At 38.9% G+C, this 20,667-nt stretch overlaps 1 protein-coding gene across 1 annotated transcript in view; it reads right to left on the bottom strand.

The window, feature by feature from the left end:
• LOC131221319 (protein EXPORTIN 1A-like) overlaps nucleotides 1–20,667 on the bottom strand; it is a 100,801-nt gene that overhangs the window by 37,308 nt on the left and 42,826 nt on the right. The window contains exons 17-19 of the mRNA XM_058216536.1: nucleotides 20,347–20,444; nucleotides 20,152–20,260; nucleotides 15,605–15,670 (exon numbers count right to left, since the gene is read on the bottom strand). Of these exons, the coding sequence (XP_058072519.1) occupies nucleotides 15,605–15,670; nucleotides 20,152–20,260; nucleotides 20,347–20,444 (273 nt within the window). The remainder of the gene's footprint in view (nucleotides 1–15,604; nucleotides 15,671–20,151; nucleotides 20,261–20,346; nucleotides 20,445–20,667) is intronic.

Raw genomic sequence — 20,667 nt, 5'->3', positions numbered from 1 at the left:
TCATAGTAAAGGTTATGAGCAATTTGTCTTTACATGGCACTTTCTCATTGCACAGCTACCAATAAGGAAAACCAGAAGTTGACTGCAAGAGTTAATGCAAATAAGCAGACTTTGAAGCTTCTAATGGAAAAGGAAAAGGTATATTTGATGACCAGCTGGTTATCCCAGTACAGAACATCCAAATAGGGCTCGGAATGGGTCGGATCAGCCCAACAAAAATGGCTCAGGAAAATGTATACTTGATAACAAGCCAGTTATCCTAGAACAGAACGTTCAAATAAGGCTTGGAATGGGTCAGATCATCCCAACCAACTCACTTAAAGGCTGGGCTCGAGGGGAGTTTACCTGCTTTCTGGTTGGGCTAGGCCAACATGGCCCATTTAAGGAAATGGGTCATGCTCAAGGTATTCTGTATCGGTAACAGTGGCCATAATGGTCACCACCATTAACGATACGGGCATCGGCCATAACGGCCGATACGGGGGCATAACGACCGTTACAACTCCCGTAACGGTTGAAAATTTTCTTTTGCCCGAAAAATACTGAAAAAATATCTACAAATTTCAAGAATAATGTAAATATTTCATATATATATATATATATATATATATTGATTTTTTGTTTTGAACATGTTTTATGGTAGTGTAACGGTCCACACTTTGGTGAGAGTGTTGTATCGGTTTGTCTAGTAAATTGCTTAATATGATTATGTCTCTAATGTTTACACATCACAATCAAGCATTAGAACTAGAAATTAAAAAAACAAAGGCATAAATAATGCTTTTTCAATTTTTTGAAAAAAGGCCCTCAAAGATTCTATTTGCTCAAATAACTTCAATCCACTGTTTTAATCTTAAAAGCTGTAGTAAGAGGTCCAAATCTGTAGTAAAATGATATAGGAGAGTTTTTGGAATGAGAAAAGTGAAAAAGAGGAGAAAGGTGGATTTAAATAGAAAAAAAAAAGTGATCGTTTTTCGACCCCCCCCCCCAAATATATTATAATTATGCACAAAACATTAACTATTGTACAAACAAGTGTTTGCCTACTTCAACAGTGCAGTTGCATGAATAAATGCAGGTGATATCAAGTTTGAACCTTCCCAATAGCTTTCTTCGTTTCTTTTCTTGTGAGTGGGTTAGACTCAGGTCACCCGAGCTTGCACTTAGGAGTTTGCCCAGTGGTCTGGCCTAGTAAACTCGTCGGGCTCAGGCCTCAATTATAGAAAGTAAAGAGGTGGGACTCGGGCTGATCTTGACCCACACATTGCCACCCCTACTTTCAAAGAGTCCACAATACATTAACAGCTATGATCAACCACTCTTCCAATCTGTAAAGGCGTGTCTGATTTTTCGGTGAAATGGTAAATGCAGTGTAAAAAAGTAATAATTACTTCCCCGTACATTTACAACTTACCTGATTTGACTACTTACTTTTTGACACGAAAACCAAGAATATTACAAAATATCTGTGGGTCCCACTGTGATGCATTTCGCTTATCTACACCGTTCATCCATTATTCCAGTTGAATTCATAGCATGAGTAAAAAATTGAGGCATATCCAATACTCAATTGGATCACGTCATACAAAAAAGGGAATCGAATCCTTACCGTTAAAAACTTTGTAGGGCCTCTGTTTCTTTTGGCGTGGGCCACTTGAGTGTTGGATCCGCTTCATTTTTTGTCTCATGCTCCAAAATATTGTAATAAAACAAACTGACGGAATGGATATACCATTCGCATTACCTTGCAGTTCAAAAATTAAAATTACATCTTTTGAACCAATTTCACAGGCACAAATTCCCATGAATTTTCAAACGCAGTGAAATTGTAATAATTACTATTTCCCAGGTATTTCCCATTTCTTTGAAAAACAAACAGGCCCTAAAGGTGTGCTATGGTCCTTCCCAATATATACTCTCTCTGTATATGACTGATGCAGAAACTATAGACCATTTATTCATGCACTGTCCTTGCATTCATCGAGTGTGGATGTACATTTTAAAAGCTTCTGGAGTAAGCTAGGTAAACCCAAACTCAATAGTATCAGTATTATGGTCCTGGCACGGCTCGCTAAAGGAATCCATTCAATCTAGTGCCATTCTCTCCTAGCTCTTCTTTGGAAAATTTGGGGCGAGAGCAATGCCCAACGTTTTCATAACAAATCAGGGCCATGGGAGGAAGTTGTTTGGAAAATCAAAAGGGATGTGTTGGAATGGTCGGCAAGGGCATATGGTGTTAAGTCTTTTCCCTCCTAGGTCAGACCAATGCTTTTATTTCTCGTTTCTTTTTTTGTATTCTTTGTTGGTTCTAGCTATTGCTAGGCAGCTTATTAGTAAATTTTCATTTACCCTTCAAAAAAAAAGAACCACCATTGCACATGAAACAAATAAGGTGTGATTAGCACAGATCATTATCCAGTGGCCCTTCTCCAAGGATTTATGGATCTCCTTTAAACATGGTGTGCCATAAAGGCTGTTATGTAAAGGTGACGGTGGCAACCGTTATACGTCATGGGGTTGTAACGGTCGTAACAACCGTTATGGAAAAAATGACTCATAATTGCCATTAACGGCACATTACATCCCCTATAAAGGTCATAATAGCCCCGTAATGGTCTATTACGAGACATATACAGGTTTTTCATACCTTTTAATCAATATTACGGGGCAGATACAGGTTTTTTAAGGGTTTTTTTCAATAAATAAAAAAATAAAAAAGGGAGACCATAATGGCCGTTACGGGGCCATAACAGCTATTATGCCACGTATCGTAAAGGTAACGATGTTGGCCGTTATGGCCACCGTTACCGTTACGGAACACCTTGCCTTTGAGTAGAGTTGCTAATAGCTGAACAATTTTAGGGCCTATTTGGAACAAGGTATCCCGTATCGATATCGGTTGGCGTAACGGTGCCCTCCGATACCAATACGGATACGGGGGTGTAACGGTGATACAAGGGCGTAACGGCCCGTAACAGTGCAAAAAAAAAAAAAAAAAAACCCAAATAAATATGAAACAATATGGATTAAATTCGGAATATTCTAAGCATTCCAAATATGCATTCATTTATAGATTGGAACATGTTTATGGTGGTGTAACGGTCCACTCTTTGGTGAGAAGTTGTATCGGATTGTCTGATGAATTTATGAACCAGATAACCTGAATTTGACTACAAAATTCATATATTTAATTTTCTAAATATCTAATTTATATACTTAACAATTTGATATCATTTCTCCCAATAGTTCTTTTAAAAAATGAAATTAAATTTAGGTAGATGGCGTTGCCAATTTGGGTCTGACTTGGAGGACCAATCCATGCCCCAAGTCAGCCTCAAATTCATGCAATTTATTGGCATTATCCCACTTGTGAATTGGTGGACATTCATTGGATAGTGAATTATGAAAAAAAATCAAAAGGCCCTATTTTAAAAAATAAGCGTCCACAAATTAACAATTAAAACTATTCAAACAATTTGATTTTGGCATTTTGAGTTAGCAATTACAGTCCATAATTTAATTGGTAAATTTTAAGTTAATACATGTCTCGTGTACAATTTTTTAAGGGCCCGAATTAGGTAGGACTTGGATTGTGAAGTGTAGCATACGAGTGTCAAAGTTTTTTGGACCCCACTCGTGATGAATGTGTTATATCCACACCGTCCATCCATTTTGCCATGAGCCCAAAAATGAGGCAGATCTAAAGCTCAGGTGGACCGCACCATAAGAAACAACAATAATTAAATGACCACCATTAAAAATTTATTGGGGCCACAAAAGTTTCAGATCAAGCTGACATGTGTGTTTTCCCTTCATCCACGTCAGTGTGACCCTATTAACTGGTTAGATGGAAAATAAACATTACAATGGACCCAAAGAAATTTTTAATAGTGAACATTCTATAACCATTGTTTCCCATGCTGTGGTCCACTTGAGATTTGGATCTTACTAATTTTTTGGATCACGACCTAAAATGATGTGACAAAATGGATGGATGGCATGGATAAAATACATACATCATGGTGGGGCCCCTGTGGCATGTGTACATTTTATTAACTTGTGCGAAGTGCTACGTAACTCGTACGCAGTCCATTCATTTGACGTCAGCAAGTCCTGTGGGTCTAATCATGAGGTATGTGTTATATCTAAACTGTCCCTTCATTTGACGAGCTCGTCTTAAGGCTTGACACGAAAAATAATACAGATCTAATTATCAAGTGGACCACACTGTAAAAAGCAGTGGGGGATTGAACGTCTACCGTTGAAACCCTCTTTGGGATCATAGAAGTTTTGGATCAATATGAAATTTGTTTTTCCTCTTCATTCAAGTCTTTTTGACCTTATGAACAGATTGGATGGAAAATAAACGTTATGGTGGGGCCTATGAATTGTTTAATTGTGAAAATCATTATCTTCACAGCTATTTTTGGTGTGGTCCAGACGATCTTAGGATATGATTCATTTTTGGGGTAAAGCTCTAAAATGATCTCTAAAAATAGATGAACGGTGTAGATATAATAAATACATCACTGTGGAGCCCATGTAACTTTGATCTCCTTTGAACCGTTCGTACGACTCGGAGCTCGAGGAGTGTCAGCGCTCGTCTTCGCATGACACGTATCTACAGCAGCTATATATCATAAATATGCACCAAAAAATAACACTAATCAAGATATTATCATTTGAATTGTAGATTCTGTAAAGAAAAAGAGGGAAAGAAGAGGGGGAGAGAGAGAGAGAGAGAGAGAGAGAGAGAGAGAGAAGAAGAAGAAGAAGAAGAAGAAGAAGGCCCGCAGCCGTAGCCGCAGCAATCCGAGAAGAAGAAGTAGAGGAAGAAGAAGGAGGAGGAGAAGAAGAAGCAAAGAAAGGGGGAAAAAAAAAAAAAGGTATGGTTTTTTTTTTCCCTATTTTTTTCTTTTTTTCCAATTTTCTTTAGCCTGTAACAGCCGTTATGGGGACGTAACGGCCGTTATGGCCTATAACGGGCGTAATGGCCCCATAACGGCCGTTACGATCACAGAATCGGGGGGTGCCCATTTCAACCCCATATCGCGTAACGGTGTCGGCCATTACCTTTACGTATCGGCCGATACGGCCGTATCGTAACAAACACGGGACACCTTGGTTTGGAATCATGAAAAAGAAAAGAAAGGAAACACCAATTCCCATGAAACTAACTTTTTTTGTTTGTGAAGCCTTTCTTTGTAGGAATTTATGGGAAACACAATCTCCTACTTTTCTTTTTTGGAAAATTAATGAATTTATTTTCCCACCTCTGTGCCTAAGAAATCCATTTTCCCAAGATAGAAGGAAAATGAGTTTTGCAATAGTTAAATCCAAATGTGCCAACATCCACCTTTAATAGCCTCACCTGTACTACATTTGCCAATGTAAACCCCAATGTGATCTGGTTCCTGTGATTTAGACAATGCTATGACGGCGTCATGTGCACCAATTGTGTCGTCTGGTCCTTGCAAACCCTAAATTTGCCACATTTTGCCCCTGTAACCCCCGTATTTGGTTCATATAACCCAAATGTGTCACCATGCACCTTCGATAACCTCACATGTGCCACATATTGTAATGTACACCCCAACACGATTTGGTCCCCATGATTACGACAATGCCATAGCCTTAACATGTGCGCCAACGTGCCATTTGGTCCCTGTAACCCCTGCATGTGGCAATCCCTATACCAGAACAAAGATGAACATAGACATTACAGGACGCATGATTTGGACAATGGCATTATACCCTTATGTGCATGCGTCAAATGTGGGCTCCACTGTGGAAAGGACGGCATGGTCATTTCACGTAGGGGAAACTCTCTTTCGCATTACCATCCCAACATCTAATACGAACGTATGGTGACTTTTCATTGCGTCACATTGGGGGTTATAAGGGGGCCCTTTAACCAGGGATTACTAGAAATTCACATCCATTGCACCCCACATGTGCAAAACAGCCCACATGTGCCAATGTGAGACGTGCCTTTGCCCATCTTCAATTACTCCATATATGCCATATGTACGAATGTGCCAATGGACACAAATGCTACCCTCTAGCTTTAAGTGCCCACATGTCAAGTGTGCTAATGTGTCTCTTGTGCCACATGTGGCACCATAAAGCTTCAAGCACCTCACATGTGACGCACATGCCACAATTCAACTTCAAGTGCCCCACATATGTTGTGTATGCCACGTGCAGTTGTTCATTTTCTAGTGTCCCACATGTGCTAAATGTGATAATCTGACACATGCCAATAACAATTACAAAACTGTTTTTAGGAAAAATATATATATATTTTTTGCCAAACAGCAAATTTGAAAATAGGTCCAAATTTTCTAGGAAAGTCTTGTGAAAAAACAAACAAGGAAATAACTATTAGAAAAATAAATAAATAAATAAATAAATAAGAAAATTTTTGTTTTGCCAAACAACAAATTTGAAAATAGGTCCAAAATTTCTAGGAAAATCTTGTGAAAAAAGCAAACAGGGAAACGACTATTAGGAAACTTTTTTTAAGAAAATTTTTGTTTTGCCAAACAACAAATTCGAAAATAGGTCGAAATTTTCTAGAAAAATCATGTGAAAAACAAACAACAAAAACTATGTTTACTTTCCCACAATTTCCTAGAAATAAGATTTCTTGAGAAACACTATTTACTTTCCCATGCTTTTAACAAACCTAAAAAGGCCCTTAGGGAAAAGCTGAAATCCATCCCATAGGATGTGTCACTACAGAACAACAACCATCAATGGCAGATACATGTCAATCCAACCTGCCAAATCCTGGACCTCAATTCTGGATGGAGCAAGGTGACAGCCTAACAGGACAATTGTAACTCATCTGTAGGTGACCGTAAAAGGACAGTTAGAAAGAATATTTACAGCAGTTCAAATTCAAAAAGGTTAAATGGGACAGTCACGTCCTCAAAATCTTCCGAATAAAATTATGAGAAACCTTCAAAGCCCTCTTTTCTAGAAGAGTTCCCTATCAAGTTCGTTCTCCTAGACAAAATTTCCCAGCCAAGGCATCATTAACATACAACAGGATCCCTCAGATTAGTAACAATTCAAGTTTATTTGAGTCCATAATGACACATTCAAAAGAACCCTCAAGTCTTTGAAATCCCAGATGTCATCGTCCTTTGGAGTCTGAGAAAGCACAATAATCCACAGCAACACCACCCAAGGATCTCATAGCAATCCTTGGTCTACACTCCTTGAAGAAGGATTAAGCAGTAAATAGTAGGATAGCTAAATGCAAGGGCCTCCTTCCATTACCAAATATGGTCCAAAACCACACTATCTCCAACCCAAATACCCAATCCTTGTAGCAAACAGCTTCACTTAACATACTACCTGCACTCCATGAGATGTCCCTACTCTCCCCATTGGCCATTTGGAAGGCTCCATAATTTAGTAGTCACTATTCACACATCATACTTCATACCTCTTGCTGTTGAAACCAGTGTTCGAAATATCGGTATCGCACTATGTATCGCACCCTTGGGATACAGATACGTATCGGTTATCGCACGGGATATATCGTTTGTATTGCATAATTTATCGCACTTTTTGAGAAACATGGGGAAACATTGAGGAAATGGTTGAAATTTTTAATAAAACTCTGGGGATTGTTAAAAAAGCCCTTAATACACACTTTTAAATTATAACATCTCAAAAAAATATGCACATAATAAGTTTCCTTTGTATAGGGTCCTATGCTATGCGATGTTTAACTAAACTAATGCAATTATATTTAAATTGGATGCATAATATTTATAAATATATCATAGTCATGTATGAAAACACAACGAATTCATTGAAAAGCAAAAGAAGAACTAAAGAAGTAAATTTTGAGAAATATACATATTAATAATGGGGACTAGTTGTGGTCTAGACCCACATAAAGTTGTGTGGTGGCTCGTAATCATCATCTCCATCTCAATTTGGAAGTAGTTTTACATTCCTCCCATTGGTGTGGCATACCATAGTTTTTTAATCAGGCAGCTTTTGTATGTACGGATCACCGGATGAACAGTGGATTTTACATTTGCAGCATATCATATGGAAAAAAAATGACATGGTGGACCCCGAAGTGACGTCACCAAGTTCTATAGTGCCCACCATGATGTGTGTTGTATCCACACCGTCCATCCATTTGGAGATATCATTTTAGGCCATGAGAAAAGGAATGAGTCGGATCCAAAGCTCGAGTGGACCCCACCACAAAAAACAGTGGAGAAGGGACGCCCACCATTAAAAATTTCTAAGGGCCACAAAAGTTTTCAATCAAGCTGAAATTTGTTTTTTCCCTTCTTTCATGTCTGTCTTAACTTATAAACAGGTTGGATCTCAGATAAACATCATAGTGGACCTTAGGAAGGTTTCAACAGTGGGCGTCCCTCTCCCCACTGTTTTCTGTGGTGGGGTCCACTCCAGATTTGGATCTGACTCATTCTTTGTCTCATGCCTTAAAATGATATAGGCAAATGTATAGACGGTGTAGATATAACACATTAATCATGGTGTGCCCCACAGAACTTGGTGCGTCACTTCAGTAGCCAGTCTGGCCACGCAACCTATCTTCCGCGTCCGGATGCGGATTGCGTACTAGCCCCGCCCGTCCCTAGTTCCGAACGGGCAGTTCTGTGGGCGGGCCCACCGTGATGTATCTGTACATCCAAGCCGTCAATCCCTTTTCTCAGATTATCTTTAGGCATGAGCACAAAAATGAGGCAGATCCAAAAATGAGGCAGATCCAAAAATGAGGCAGATCCAAATAATAAGCATGGTTGCATTAAAATGCACAAAGCATTAAATGTTGGTTGGTGCTCTGTTGGCCCTACCATAATGTATTTGTTTCATCCATTCTGTTCATCCATTTTTACGGATCATTTTAGGATTGACACAACAAATTATAGGGATGTAAATCATAGGTGGACCACACCACAGGAAAACAATAATGATTGGATATCCACCATTAAAATCCTCTTAAGGCCCACTGTACTGTTTATTTGACATCATCTGTTGATTGGGTCCTAAAGACCCAGATGAAGGCAAGAAATAAATATCAGGTTGATCCAAGGCTTTTATGGCTCTCAAAACGTTTTTAATGGTCAATGCTCATTCAACATTGTTTCCTGTAATGTGGGCCACTTGAGTTGTGGATATGGTTTAATTTTGGGCTCAACACCTAAAATGATCAGTAAAAACGGATGGACAGTGTGGATAAACCAAATACAATCACGATGGGCCCAACAGAGTTTACTCAGTAAGATAAGAGCGTGCTACGCTCAGTACGCAATCCCACGCCCGTCATTGACGGGGCACATTGCGTCACCAAGTTATGTGGGTCCCACTGTCATTCATGCACTGTATCAACTCTGTACATCAGCTTTATCATATAATTTTATGGCTTTAAACCAAAATTTAATCATATCCAAATTTTAAGTGGACCACACCACCTGAAATAGTGTAAATTGAAGTCTACCGTTGAAAACTTCTCGGGGCCCACAGAAGTTTTAGATCAAGATGATATTTGTGTTTTCCATTCATCCATGCCTGCGTGATCTTATGAATAGTTTGGATGACAAATAAACATCACCGGGGCCTTAGAAATGTTTCAACGGTGGAAATCAATACTTCCACTATTTCCTTTGGTATGGTCTACTTGAGCTTTTGATATACTTCAGTTTTGGGCTCAACCAATAAAATGATCTGGAAAAACGTATGGACGGTGTGGATAAACCACATGAATTCACAGTGGGCCCAACAGAGTTTGCTCAGTACGATGAGAGTGTACCGAATAACTCAATACGCGTTACCATTTCATTTTAACCTATCCGCGCGCTCCATTTTCGCCCATCCGCACCCCTCTCCTTCGCATTCCCTCTCCTTCACGCACGAAAGCATGCGTTCCGAAGCGACGTTTGCAGCGAGGTTTCCTCAATCCGGTCTAATTTTTCGCCAGAATCTCCGAAAAATTCCCACCTCCGATCACCGATCTTCGCTGCGGCCTACAGGTACTCTCCGATTTCTCTTTTTTTTTTCTGATTTTTTTTTTTAATGATTCTTCACATATACGCAGCTTTTAATGGTCGGTTGTGGCGATATATCGTGCGATATCGACGATATATCGGCCGATATTTGGATTTTGGGTTTTTTGGTATCTTCCAGGGGTTATCGGGAGGGTTTCGTCTCGCAGGGGTGCGATAACGATAATATCGGCCGATATATCGGCCGATAGTATCGATATTTCGAACACTGGTTGAAACCAAAAGCCATTTCTATCAGATTTCCAATATTTTCTAGCAATCAGTCATGTCCATCCAGCACATTTTGTAGCTCCCAAAGTTGTACCTTCATTTTCTGAGGGCCAGATTCTCAGTGCAACACCTATCGACATTTTGGGCTTTTGAACCACCTTCCAAATCATTAGATGAAATTTCTACCTCCAACAAAACTAATCAACCTCAAGTCCTTGAATTCAAGGCCCCTTCAATCATCATGATGAGAGTTTGAAAATGGAGTTATACCTCTATTCAATCTTCTTCTTTTTTTCCTTCTTTTTCCCAAGGCATATTCCTATTCAATCTTGCCCTCTCATAAATTTTTTTTAAACGCCACATTTAACCACCTCCCAACAATCTTGGAAGAATGCAATAGTGAAGATAATCGATCTTGGGGCATGATCCCATCCATCCAAAGCACCACCACTCCGAACCCCTTTCCATCAAACTTCATCTCTAATCGAGCTTTCTATCACCTACATGCCTCTTAAAAACAAAACATTCTTCCGTAAACTAATATTTGAAGGTTTGAAGTTTCCTTAGCCCTTAGTGTGTCACGTTGTGGTTGTCTGATTCAAATTGTCATATGTTTTCTTACCCTTCACCTAATATTCTTTTTTTAATTAAGGGCAATCAGCAATATGCAAAGACGAGGCATGCTTCTGCCTAACAAGTAACATTTGCCTGCTTTGTATGAAGAACGCATAATCAATCAATCACATCTTCATTCATTGCCCTTTTGTTGCTGAAATCTGGTTGGCCACTCTGACTGGTCTGAATACTTCTTGGGTTATGCCTTCTTTGGTCTTCAGCCTCCTATTTGCTTGGCACGGTAATGCAGGGGCATTTTCACACCTGGCTCGAGTGGAGTAGCCTGTGGGATGCGGGGACACACTTGGGGTGGGCGGCAGGGTATCCCAAATCGGTTACGTATCGGCCGTTACGGTAACGGTGGGACCCGTTATGCGATACGGGGTTGAAACGGCGGTTACGGAAATCTGTGACCGTAACGGCCGTTACGGGCCATAACGGCCGTTACGGACCCGTAACGGCTATGACGGGCCCTAAAAAAAAACAAAAAAACAAAAAACAAAAAAAAAAAACTCACCTTTTTTTCGTTTCTTTTCTTCTTCTTCTTCTCTTTCTTCTTCTTCTTCTTCTTCTTCTCGAGCAGCTGCTCTCTCTCACTCTCTTCCTCTTCTTCTTCTTCTTCTTCTTCTTCTTCTTCTTCTCTCTCTCTCTCTCTCTCTCTCTCTCTCTCTCTCTCTCTCTCTCTCCCTCTTTTTTTCTTTTCGTTTCTCTCTCTCCCCATTTTTTTTTAATACTGCTGTAGGTACGTGTCACGGGAAGACGAGCGCTGACACTCCTCGAGCTCCGAGTTGTACGAATGGTTCAAAGGAGATCAAAGTTATATGGGCTCCACAGTGATGTATTTATTACATCTACACCGTTCGTCTATTTTCAGAGATCATTTTAAAGCACCACCCAAAAAATGACTTATATCCAGAGATCATCTGGACCACACCAAAAATAGCAACAAAGATAATGATTTCCACGTTAAATAATTCGTACGCGCACAGTAACGTTTATTTTCCATCCAATGTGATCAGACCTGAGTGGGCCCACTGTGCTGTATATTTTCTATCCATATCGTCCATCCATTTTGCCACATCATTTTAAGTCAGGATTCAAAAAATTAGTAATATCCAAATCTTAGGTGGACCACACCATAGGAAAAAATGGTTATAGAATGCTCACTATTAAAATTTTCTTAAAGTCCACTGTAATGTTTATTTTCAATCTAACCTATTAATTGGGTCACATTGACGTGGATGAAGGGAAAACACACATGTTAGCTTGATCTAAAACTTTTCTAGCCCTCAATAAATTTTTAATGGTGAACATTTAATTATTGTTGTTTTTTATGGTACAATCCACCTGAGCTTTGGATGTGCCTCATTTTTGGGATCATGCCCTAAAATTATTTGGCAAAATGAATGGACGTTATGGATATAACATATTCATCACGGGTGGGGCCCAAAAAACTTTGACACGTGTGTTGCACTTTACATCTAAGTCCCTCCTAATTCAAGCCTTAAAAAATTGTACACGAGACATATATTAACTTAAAATTTGACAATTAAATTATGGACTGCAATTGTTAACTCACAATGCCAAAATCAAATTACTTAAATAGTTTTAATTATTAATTTGTGAGTTTTTATTTTTTAAAATAGGGCCTTCTGATTTTTATTTTTTATTTTTTATGATTCACTATTCAATAAATGTCCACCAATTTATAAGTAGGATAATGACAATAAATGACATGAATTTGAGGCTGATTTGGAGAATAGATTGGTCCTCCAAATCAGCCCCAAATTGGTAACGTCATCTACCTGAATTTAATTTCATTTTTTTTTAAAGAACTATTGGGAGAAATAATATCAAGTTGTTAAGTATATAAATTACATATTTAAAAAAAATTAAATATATGAATTTTGTAGTCAAATTCAAGTTACCTGGTTAAAAAATTAATCAGACAGTCCGATACAACTTCTCACCAAAGAGTGGACCGTTACACCACCATAAACATGTTCCAATTTATAAATGAATGCATATTTGGAATGCTTAGAATATTCCGGATTTAATCAATATTTTTTCATATTTTTTGGCAAAAAAAAAAAAAAAATTGCGCCGTTACGGGCCGTTACGCCTCCGTATCGCCGTTACGCCCCCGTATCCGTATCGGTTTCGGAGGGCACCGTTACGCCAACCGATACCGATACGGGACACCTTGGTGGGCGGGCCATGTGATGCGGGTGGCTCGTGTGAGAGGGTACTCATGTGATGTGAGGCCCACAAGGGGGGTTCGGCCGAGGTCCTAACCCATGTGATGTGGGGCCTGGGCTATGAGATAAAGGGATTAATTCGTCATGTTATATCAATTCGAGCTTTTAGAGCAAGTGGTTAATTGTCCTGCATCAAAGTGGTATCAGAGCGAGAGGTCTCGTGTTCGAGACTCCTCACCAGAGGTGATTAATGCAGGAGCATTTTCACACCGAACTCGAGTGGGGTAGCCTGTGGGACAACTAACCACTTGCTCTAAAAGTTCGAACTGATAAAGCGTGACAAATGAATCCCTTTATCTCATAGCCCAGGCCCCAAATCCATGGGTTAGGTCCTTTGTCGAAACCTCCCCGTGGGCCCCAAATCCATGAGTTCCGCCCTCTCATGGCCCCTAAATCCATGGGCTCTGCCTCACACAAGCCACCCGCCTCCATGGGCCCCAAATCCATGGGTTATGCGGGCCACCCACCCCAAGTGTGCCCTTGCATCCCACAGGCCACCCCACTCGAGCCCAGTGTGAAAACGCCCCAACAATACCTAGGCTATCTGAAAGAAGCATAACTCGCACACCTTTCAAGACTCCCATTCTTCTCTGAATCGAGTCTTACCTCAAATGTTGTGAGATGTCGATGAGTGGGCTTCTAGCATCTCGCCCTTAGATAAGAATGTTCTTGCTCATTAGAACTCCTTTGGGGGCTTTGCCCATCTCAAATTGTATATTCCATTTTTTTAGGTCCCCTCAAGTTGTTTAGTCCTTTAGGGTTTTCTATTTTCTTTATTCTCTTCTTGTTTTTTGGCTTTTATTAATTTATTTGCAATTTTTTTAAATGAATTTTATTAAGAAGAAAAGAGCAAGAAACGACAAAGACAGCTATACCGCAAGTCACCCTTGTCCAATAGTTTTGTTTCTTGTTCCCAATCCCATGACTCTTTGGTATGCATAGTATTATCCATGTAGAGACAGAGAGCAGTAATCAATTCATCACATAATGAGTAATGCAGGGGCATTTTCACACCAGGCACGAGTGGGGTTGCCTGTGGGATGCGGGGGCACACTCGAAGTGGGCGGCTCGTGTGAGGTGGGCCCCACCCATGTGATTCGGGTGGCTCGTGTGAGGCGGTACATATGTGATTTGGAGCCCACGAGGGGGGTTCGACCGAGATCCTAACCAATGAGATGTAGGGCCTAAGCTATGAGATAAGGGGATTAATTCGTCATGCTCTAACAGAGCGAGCTTTTAGAGCAAGTGGTTAATTGTCTTGCATCAAATTGGTATCAGAGCGGGAAGTCTTGTGTTCGAAACTCCTCACCAGGGGTGATTAATGCAAGGGCATTTTCACACCGGGCTCGAGTGGGGTTGCCTGTGGGATGTGGGGGCACACTCGGGGTGGGCGGCTCGTGTGAGGCGGGTGGCTCATGTGAGGCGGTACCCATGTGATTTGGGGCCCACAAGGGGGGTTCAACCGTGGTCCTAACCCATGAGATGTGGGGCCTAGGCTATGAGATAAAGGGATTAATTCGTCATGCTCTAACAGTTTGAGCTTTTAAAGCAAGTGGTTAATTGTCCTGCATCAATGAGCACACAGGTACAAGTCACTGAGGACTCCTACAAATCATGAAGTACAAACTCTGAAAGTTCTTACTTATAAAGCATGCTTCCACATTTACTTTTCATGCTTACACTTTTTAAGGTTAGAATCGTCATATATTGTCTAAGTCAATGACTTAGTTGCATGATGTGAGGGTAGGAAGGGGAGGGTTCAAGAGCACAGAAGTTGCAGTTCACAAAAGATCCTGAAGCATTTGGACAAATGAAGCAGTCAAACACCTAACATTTAAAAGATTTAAATATGCACCTTTATCAAATAACATACAGGTATTATCTTATATAGTAATGGTTCACATGAAATTAAAACAACTAGAAGAAATCAGCATAGTTAATGGTAACGTTGATGGAGCTCTATTACAAAAATTTAAAAAGTTTCGGGGTTCCAAAGGTACAGTACTAAAGGCAGAGGCTTCCTAAAACAAGGTCTAAGTCACAAGGATACACAAGTTGCATTAAGCAAAGAATTTAAATGCTCATTTTCTGTTATCTTAACAGAAATTGCATATATCATTTAGTTTGCACTTATAGTGGGGGTCTTAATGAGAGAATGTAGTAATCGCTATCAATTGAAACAAAACATGATAAAATCATCTGATCAACTGAAATGTCGATGGACATCATGCAAGTTGAAATTAAAAGCTCATTTAATTTCTAATGACTTGATGGAATCCAACCTTATACAGACATGCAACAAGAACATTCAAAAGCATCAAGAAAATTTCCCCGAGTGCAATTCTAGCCACAAGCTAGCAATCAAGGATAGAAGAATAAACTATTCGTTTAACATATCTTTCAATTTTAGCATTCAGCTTTTAGAAAATACAAAAACAAACATGGAACAAATATTACCTGTATGAGTACAAATTTGCGCTTGCACTTCTGAACAATCTTTAAGAATGTATCACACGCCATATCCTGAAAGCGAAACATAGCATGAATACCATAAAACAAAGTGTGCATGCTATAAGTTCCAGCAATTGCGCCTGTTTGGATTTGTGGAAATAATTTTGAGGAAAATGGTGTTTTTCAGGAAACGTCATTTCTAGAAAACAATGAGAAATGAAAAGTCGTTTCCCTCTATTCTTTTCAACAAAATTTTAAAAATAAAAAATCATCATTTACAAATTTGTTATTTGGGAAAGAATAAATTTTTCACTAGAAGACGGAAGGTGGCACGTATGTGCTCAAGATGGATTGTGACATGAGTATGTTGTCACGCATGACACATTAGCACATGGGATGCTTGAAGATAGATAGTGGCACATGTTGTACATGGCATTCTGACATGTGTGACGCATGTGGAGAGCTTAAGATGAATGACGGCACATGTAGTACATTTGCACGTGGTGTACTTGAAGATGAAGGTGGCAAATGTTGCACATGTGACACATGAGGCATGTTGGCACACATGACAACACGTGGTGTACATGTTGCACATGTGGCACATTGGCATGTGTGTGGTGCTCAAAATTGGATTGTGCCACATGGGAAACTTGAATAGATGTTCGAACATGTGGGGCACATGAAAGTGGTGGTTGGCACATGTTGCATATGTCGCACATTGTCACGTGTGGTGCATATGAAATGCTTAAAGATGGATGGCAGTCATGTGACACGTGCCTTGATAAAACGTGGCACATGTAGGGCATTTGAAGATGAGGGTGGCACATGTTGCACATGGCACATTAGGGTATGGCACATTGAAACATGGGTCACTTAAAGATGTGAGATGGCATATGTTATACATGTAGCACAATAGCACGGGTGGAACTTTAAGATGAACGGTAGTCAAGGTGTCCCGTATCGGTATCGGTTGGCGTAACGGTGACCTCCAAAACCGATACGGATACGGGGGCGTAACGGTGATACGGGGGCGTAACGGCCCGTAACGGCGCAAAATTTTTTTTTTGCCAAAAAAATATGAAAAAATATGGATTAAATCCGGAATATTCTAAGCATTCCAAATATGCATTCATTTATAAATTGGAACATGTTTATGGTGGTGTAACGGTCCACTCTTTGGTGAGAAGTTGTATCGGACTGTCTGATGAATTTATGAACCAGATAACCTGAATTTGACTACAAAATTCATATATTTAATTTTCTAACTATCTACTATCAATGATAGATATATTAGAATGAATGTAATATGAAAATATCTTACATTTAGGTGTTTGCAATTATTTTTGAGGGCCAAAATTCATGTGTAAATAGAAAAAAATATATTAAAAAAATATAAAATGGCACCCCAAATATGTAAAATGCACATTAACATGTTCTACTATGATTAACACATCATATGACATCATTAAAACAGCAAAAGAATCATTAAAAAATGATTTTTCGAATTTTCAAAAAAAGGGCCGAAATAAATGCGTAAATAGAAAAAATATAAAAATATATAAAATGGCACCCCAAATATGTAAAATGCACATTAACATGTTCTACTATGATCAACACATCATATGACATCATTAAAACAGCAAAAGAATCATTAAAAAATGATTTTTCGAATTTTCAAAAAAAGGGCCGAAATAAATGCGTAAATAGAAAAAAATATAAAAAAAATATAAAATGGCACCCCAAATCTGTAAAATGCATATTAACATGTTCTACTATGATTAACACATCATATGGCATCATTAAAACAGCAAAAGAATCATTAAAAAATGATTTTTCGAATTTTCAAAAAAAGGGCCAAAATAAATGCGTAAATAGAAAAAAATATAAAAAATATATAAAATGGCACCCCAAATCTATAAAATGCACATTAACATGTTCTACTATGATTAACACATCATATGATGTCATTAAAACAGCAAAAGAATCATTAAAAAATGATTTTTCGAATTTTCAAAAAAAGGGCCAAAATAAGTGCGTAAATAGAAAAAAATATTTAAAAAATATAAAATGGCACCCCAAATCTGTAAAATGCACACTAACATGTTCTACTATGATTAACACATCAAATGGCATGATTAAAACAGCAAAACAACTATTAAAATTTGATTTTTCGAATTTTAAAAAAAGGGGCCAAAATTCATGCGTAAATAGAAAAAAATATTAAAAAATTATTAAATGGCACCCCAAATCTGTAAAATGTACATTAACATGTTCTACTATGATTAACACATCATATGACATGATTAAAACAGCAAAACATATTAAAAAAAGTATAAATACCTATTTTTGACGAATTTCTGAAAAATGGCCCACCGAGCTTTGATTCAAAAAAATCTGTGATATAATGTGTTTTTATCTCAAATACCTAGCTAAGGTTGGTCGAAATTAGTAGTAGGAGTGAAAAACAGTTTGGAAGCAAGAGGTTTTAAAAAAACAGCAAAAAATGAGCTAAAAATGAAAAAAAAAAAGTTACCGTTACGGGCCCGTTACGGCCCGTTACGGCCGTTACACCCCGTAACGGGCCCGTATCGGCCGATACGGGTACAAAAAATCGTATCGGCCGATACGGCCCCGAAACGGGTAACGGTTCGCACCGTTACCGTTACGTATCGGCCGATACGTAACCGATTTGGCACACCCTGACGGTAGTACATACCACACAAGTGCCACATTGGCATATATCAGGTGCTTGAAGATAAACAATTCGCATATGTTAGGTGCTTGAAGATAAATAGTTGCACATACAGGCCATGCAGAAGATCAGCAGTGGCACATGTTGCTACCATGTGGCATGCTTCATAAAAAGATGGGGCATTGGGCATTACCTTTCATTTCCCTCAATTTCTTGGAAATAAGGTTTCCCAAGTCTAGGCAAGGAAATGAAACGGGTATTTTTTCAGGAAACTAGAGGCAAATGGAAACGAAATTTCCCTAAATTTTATATCAACAATGGCACATGTTGCTACCATGTGGCATGCTTTATAAAAAGATGGGGCATTGGGCATTACCTTTCATTTCCCTCAATTGGAAATAAGGTTTCCCAATTCTAGGCAAGGAAATGAAACGGGTATTTTTTCAGGAAACTAGAGGCAAATGGAAACGAAATTTCCCTAAATTTTATAAAAACAAGAAATGCCATTTTCATGGAACATTTCATCAATTTATAGTTCAACAAATCCAGACAGGCCCTTAAAGATCTCCCATGTGAAATAGGGGAATCATCACTCCTAAAGGGGAACAAAGCTAAAACCGGAGGGGGAATAGTTACAGCGAACAACTACTAAATTTTTCTTCAAACACATGTAGTAGGGCTGCCAACAGGTCGGGTTGTATGATATCCGTAACCAATTTAGGTTTTTCCAGGTCCCTAGTCCTTTTGGATTCGGTCTAGTTCTTGAAGACAGGGACATGGAACCGATAAGGTTCGGGTACCCATCGGGTCTTTAGGTCTAAGTCTCAAGTTGGTTTTGGGACAAATAAGATCACTTACATGGTTGGGGCCACTTGATGGATGTATTAGATCGCACATGCATGTGCCTCTTTAACTCTTGGATGAATTGTAAATGGGCCCTCTTACAAGTGTGTGGCCTACGAACAAAACCTCATTTCTTTTGCTAGAATAATCAAAGATATATATATATATATAATATGATAATGTACATAGTTTTACAATAAAAACTAACTGGACCTGACTAAACATGACCTGATCCGACTTTAATAGGGCCCTTCACATGGACCCGACCCAAACCCAACCATAACTGATTTCAACCAAATCCAAAAGGTGAGACCCGATTCATTGACAGGTCCAATAGGTGGGACCTAGATCTGTCAAACTCCAGTCGGGTCCATCGAGTACTTGCAGTGTGGGTACCCATTGAGCCCTAACATGCAACTCACTTGATTCAACTACTTCTTCACGCAACCGAGTCAGAATAACTATGTGACTTGGGGCTTTGAGGAAATCATGTTGACAAGTCACTAGTCAGTCCACATACAGTTAAAAGAAAAGGAAAAGGGTCCACAAATAGCATTCATCGCCTGACATAAATCAGCTGAGCCCCCACAAAACTCAACCATGCAGCACATGCAATTTTATTTTCATACAAAATTCAAGTAGGCAATTCCATTTTTCTTCCACTTTTAGGGTATTCTGAGAGAAGATGTTTCTTTTTTAATAGGATCTAAATGAGAAATGAAAACCATCATTGTATAGCACGATCATAATTGGGAAACATTTCCTCAAGGGTAGATGTCATAAATTTTGCCAATTTAACCAAAGTTCACGTGATGAAAACATGCTGAATAAGCAACCCCCATTCGTAAGTGTACCCATATGGGCCATGCCCCACAAGCGTTTTCAAAAGATAATGCACACAATTCACATCAGTGCTAGTAGTTAAGTTAAATCAATTTGCTTTGTTTAATATGTATTAGTGTTGTATATCACTAGAAAAAGTTGAAGATTTTTTATGCAAGAAATGAGGAAAAAAAACCTGTACTCCTGGATGTGTTTCGTGCATGAACTCGAACAACTTATTCACAACAGTTTTCAGAAACTTCCAATGGGCCCTTAGAAATTTCGGGTATTGCCCCACAACATACCTGCCAATTCACCCAACAAAATCGATAACATAGAAAACCAAATTTGTAGAGGCAAAAGACCCATAGTGCCTTTTAGTAAATCTTACATGATGTTACTCGCAATAACAGCTTTGTTGTCTTTTCCCTTAGTGATCTCACACAAGTTCAGCAAGTCACGAATTACCATCACCAGAAACCTATTTTCCTGCCAAATTACAGAGCACAAACCGACAAAACAAAAGGCATAAGCACACATAATAAAAGAAATCATACGAAGTATAAGTGGAACATGAAGAGAGAAAAAACTGTCATAGTGACTTGAATACAATTCCAAATAAAACCAGAAGCGACATTTCAAGATGGTGCTATTTCATTAAATCAAGACTTGCGTAAACAAGATGCCAAATGAGCATCTATCATCTAATTGA

Source organism: Magnolia sinica, chromosome 12 (assembly GCF_029962835.1).
Source record: "Magnolia sinica isolate HGM2019 chromosome 12, MsV1, whole genome shotgun sequence".
NCBI lineage: Eukaryota > Viridiplantae > Streptophyta > Magnoliopsida > Magnoliales > Magnoliaceae > Magnolia > Magnolia sinica.
This window is presented reverse-complemented; position numbering and strand designations above follow the sequence as displayed.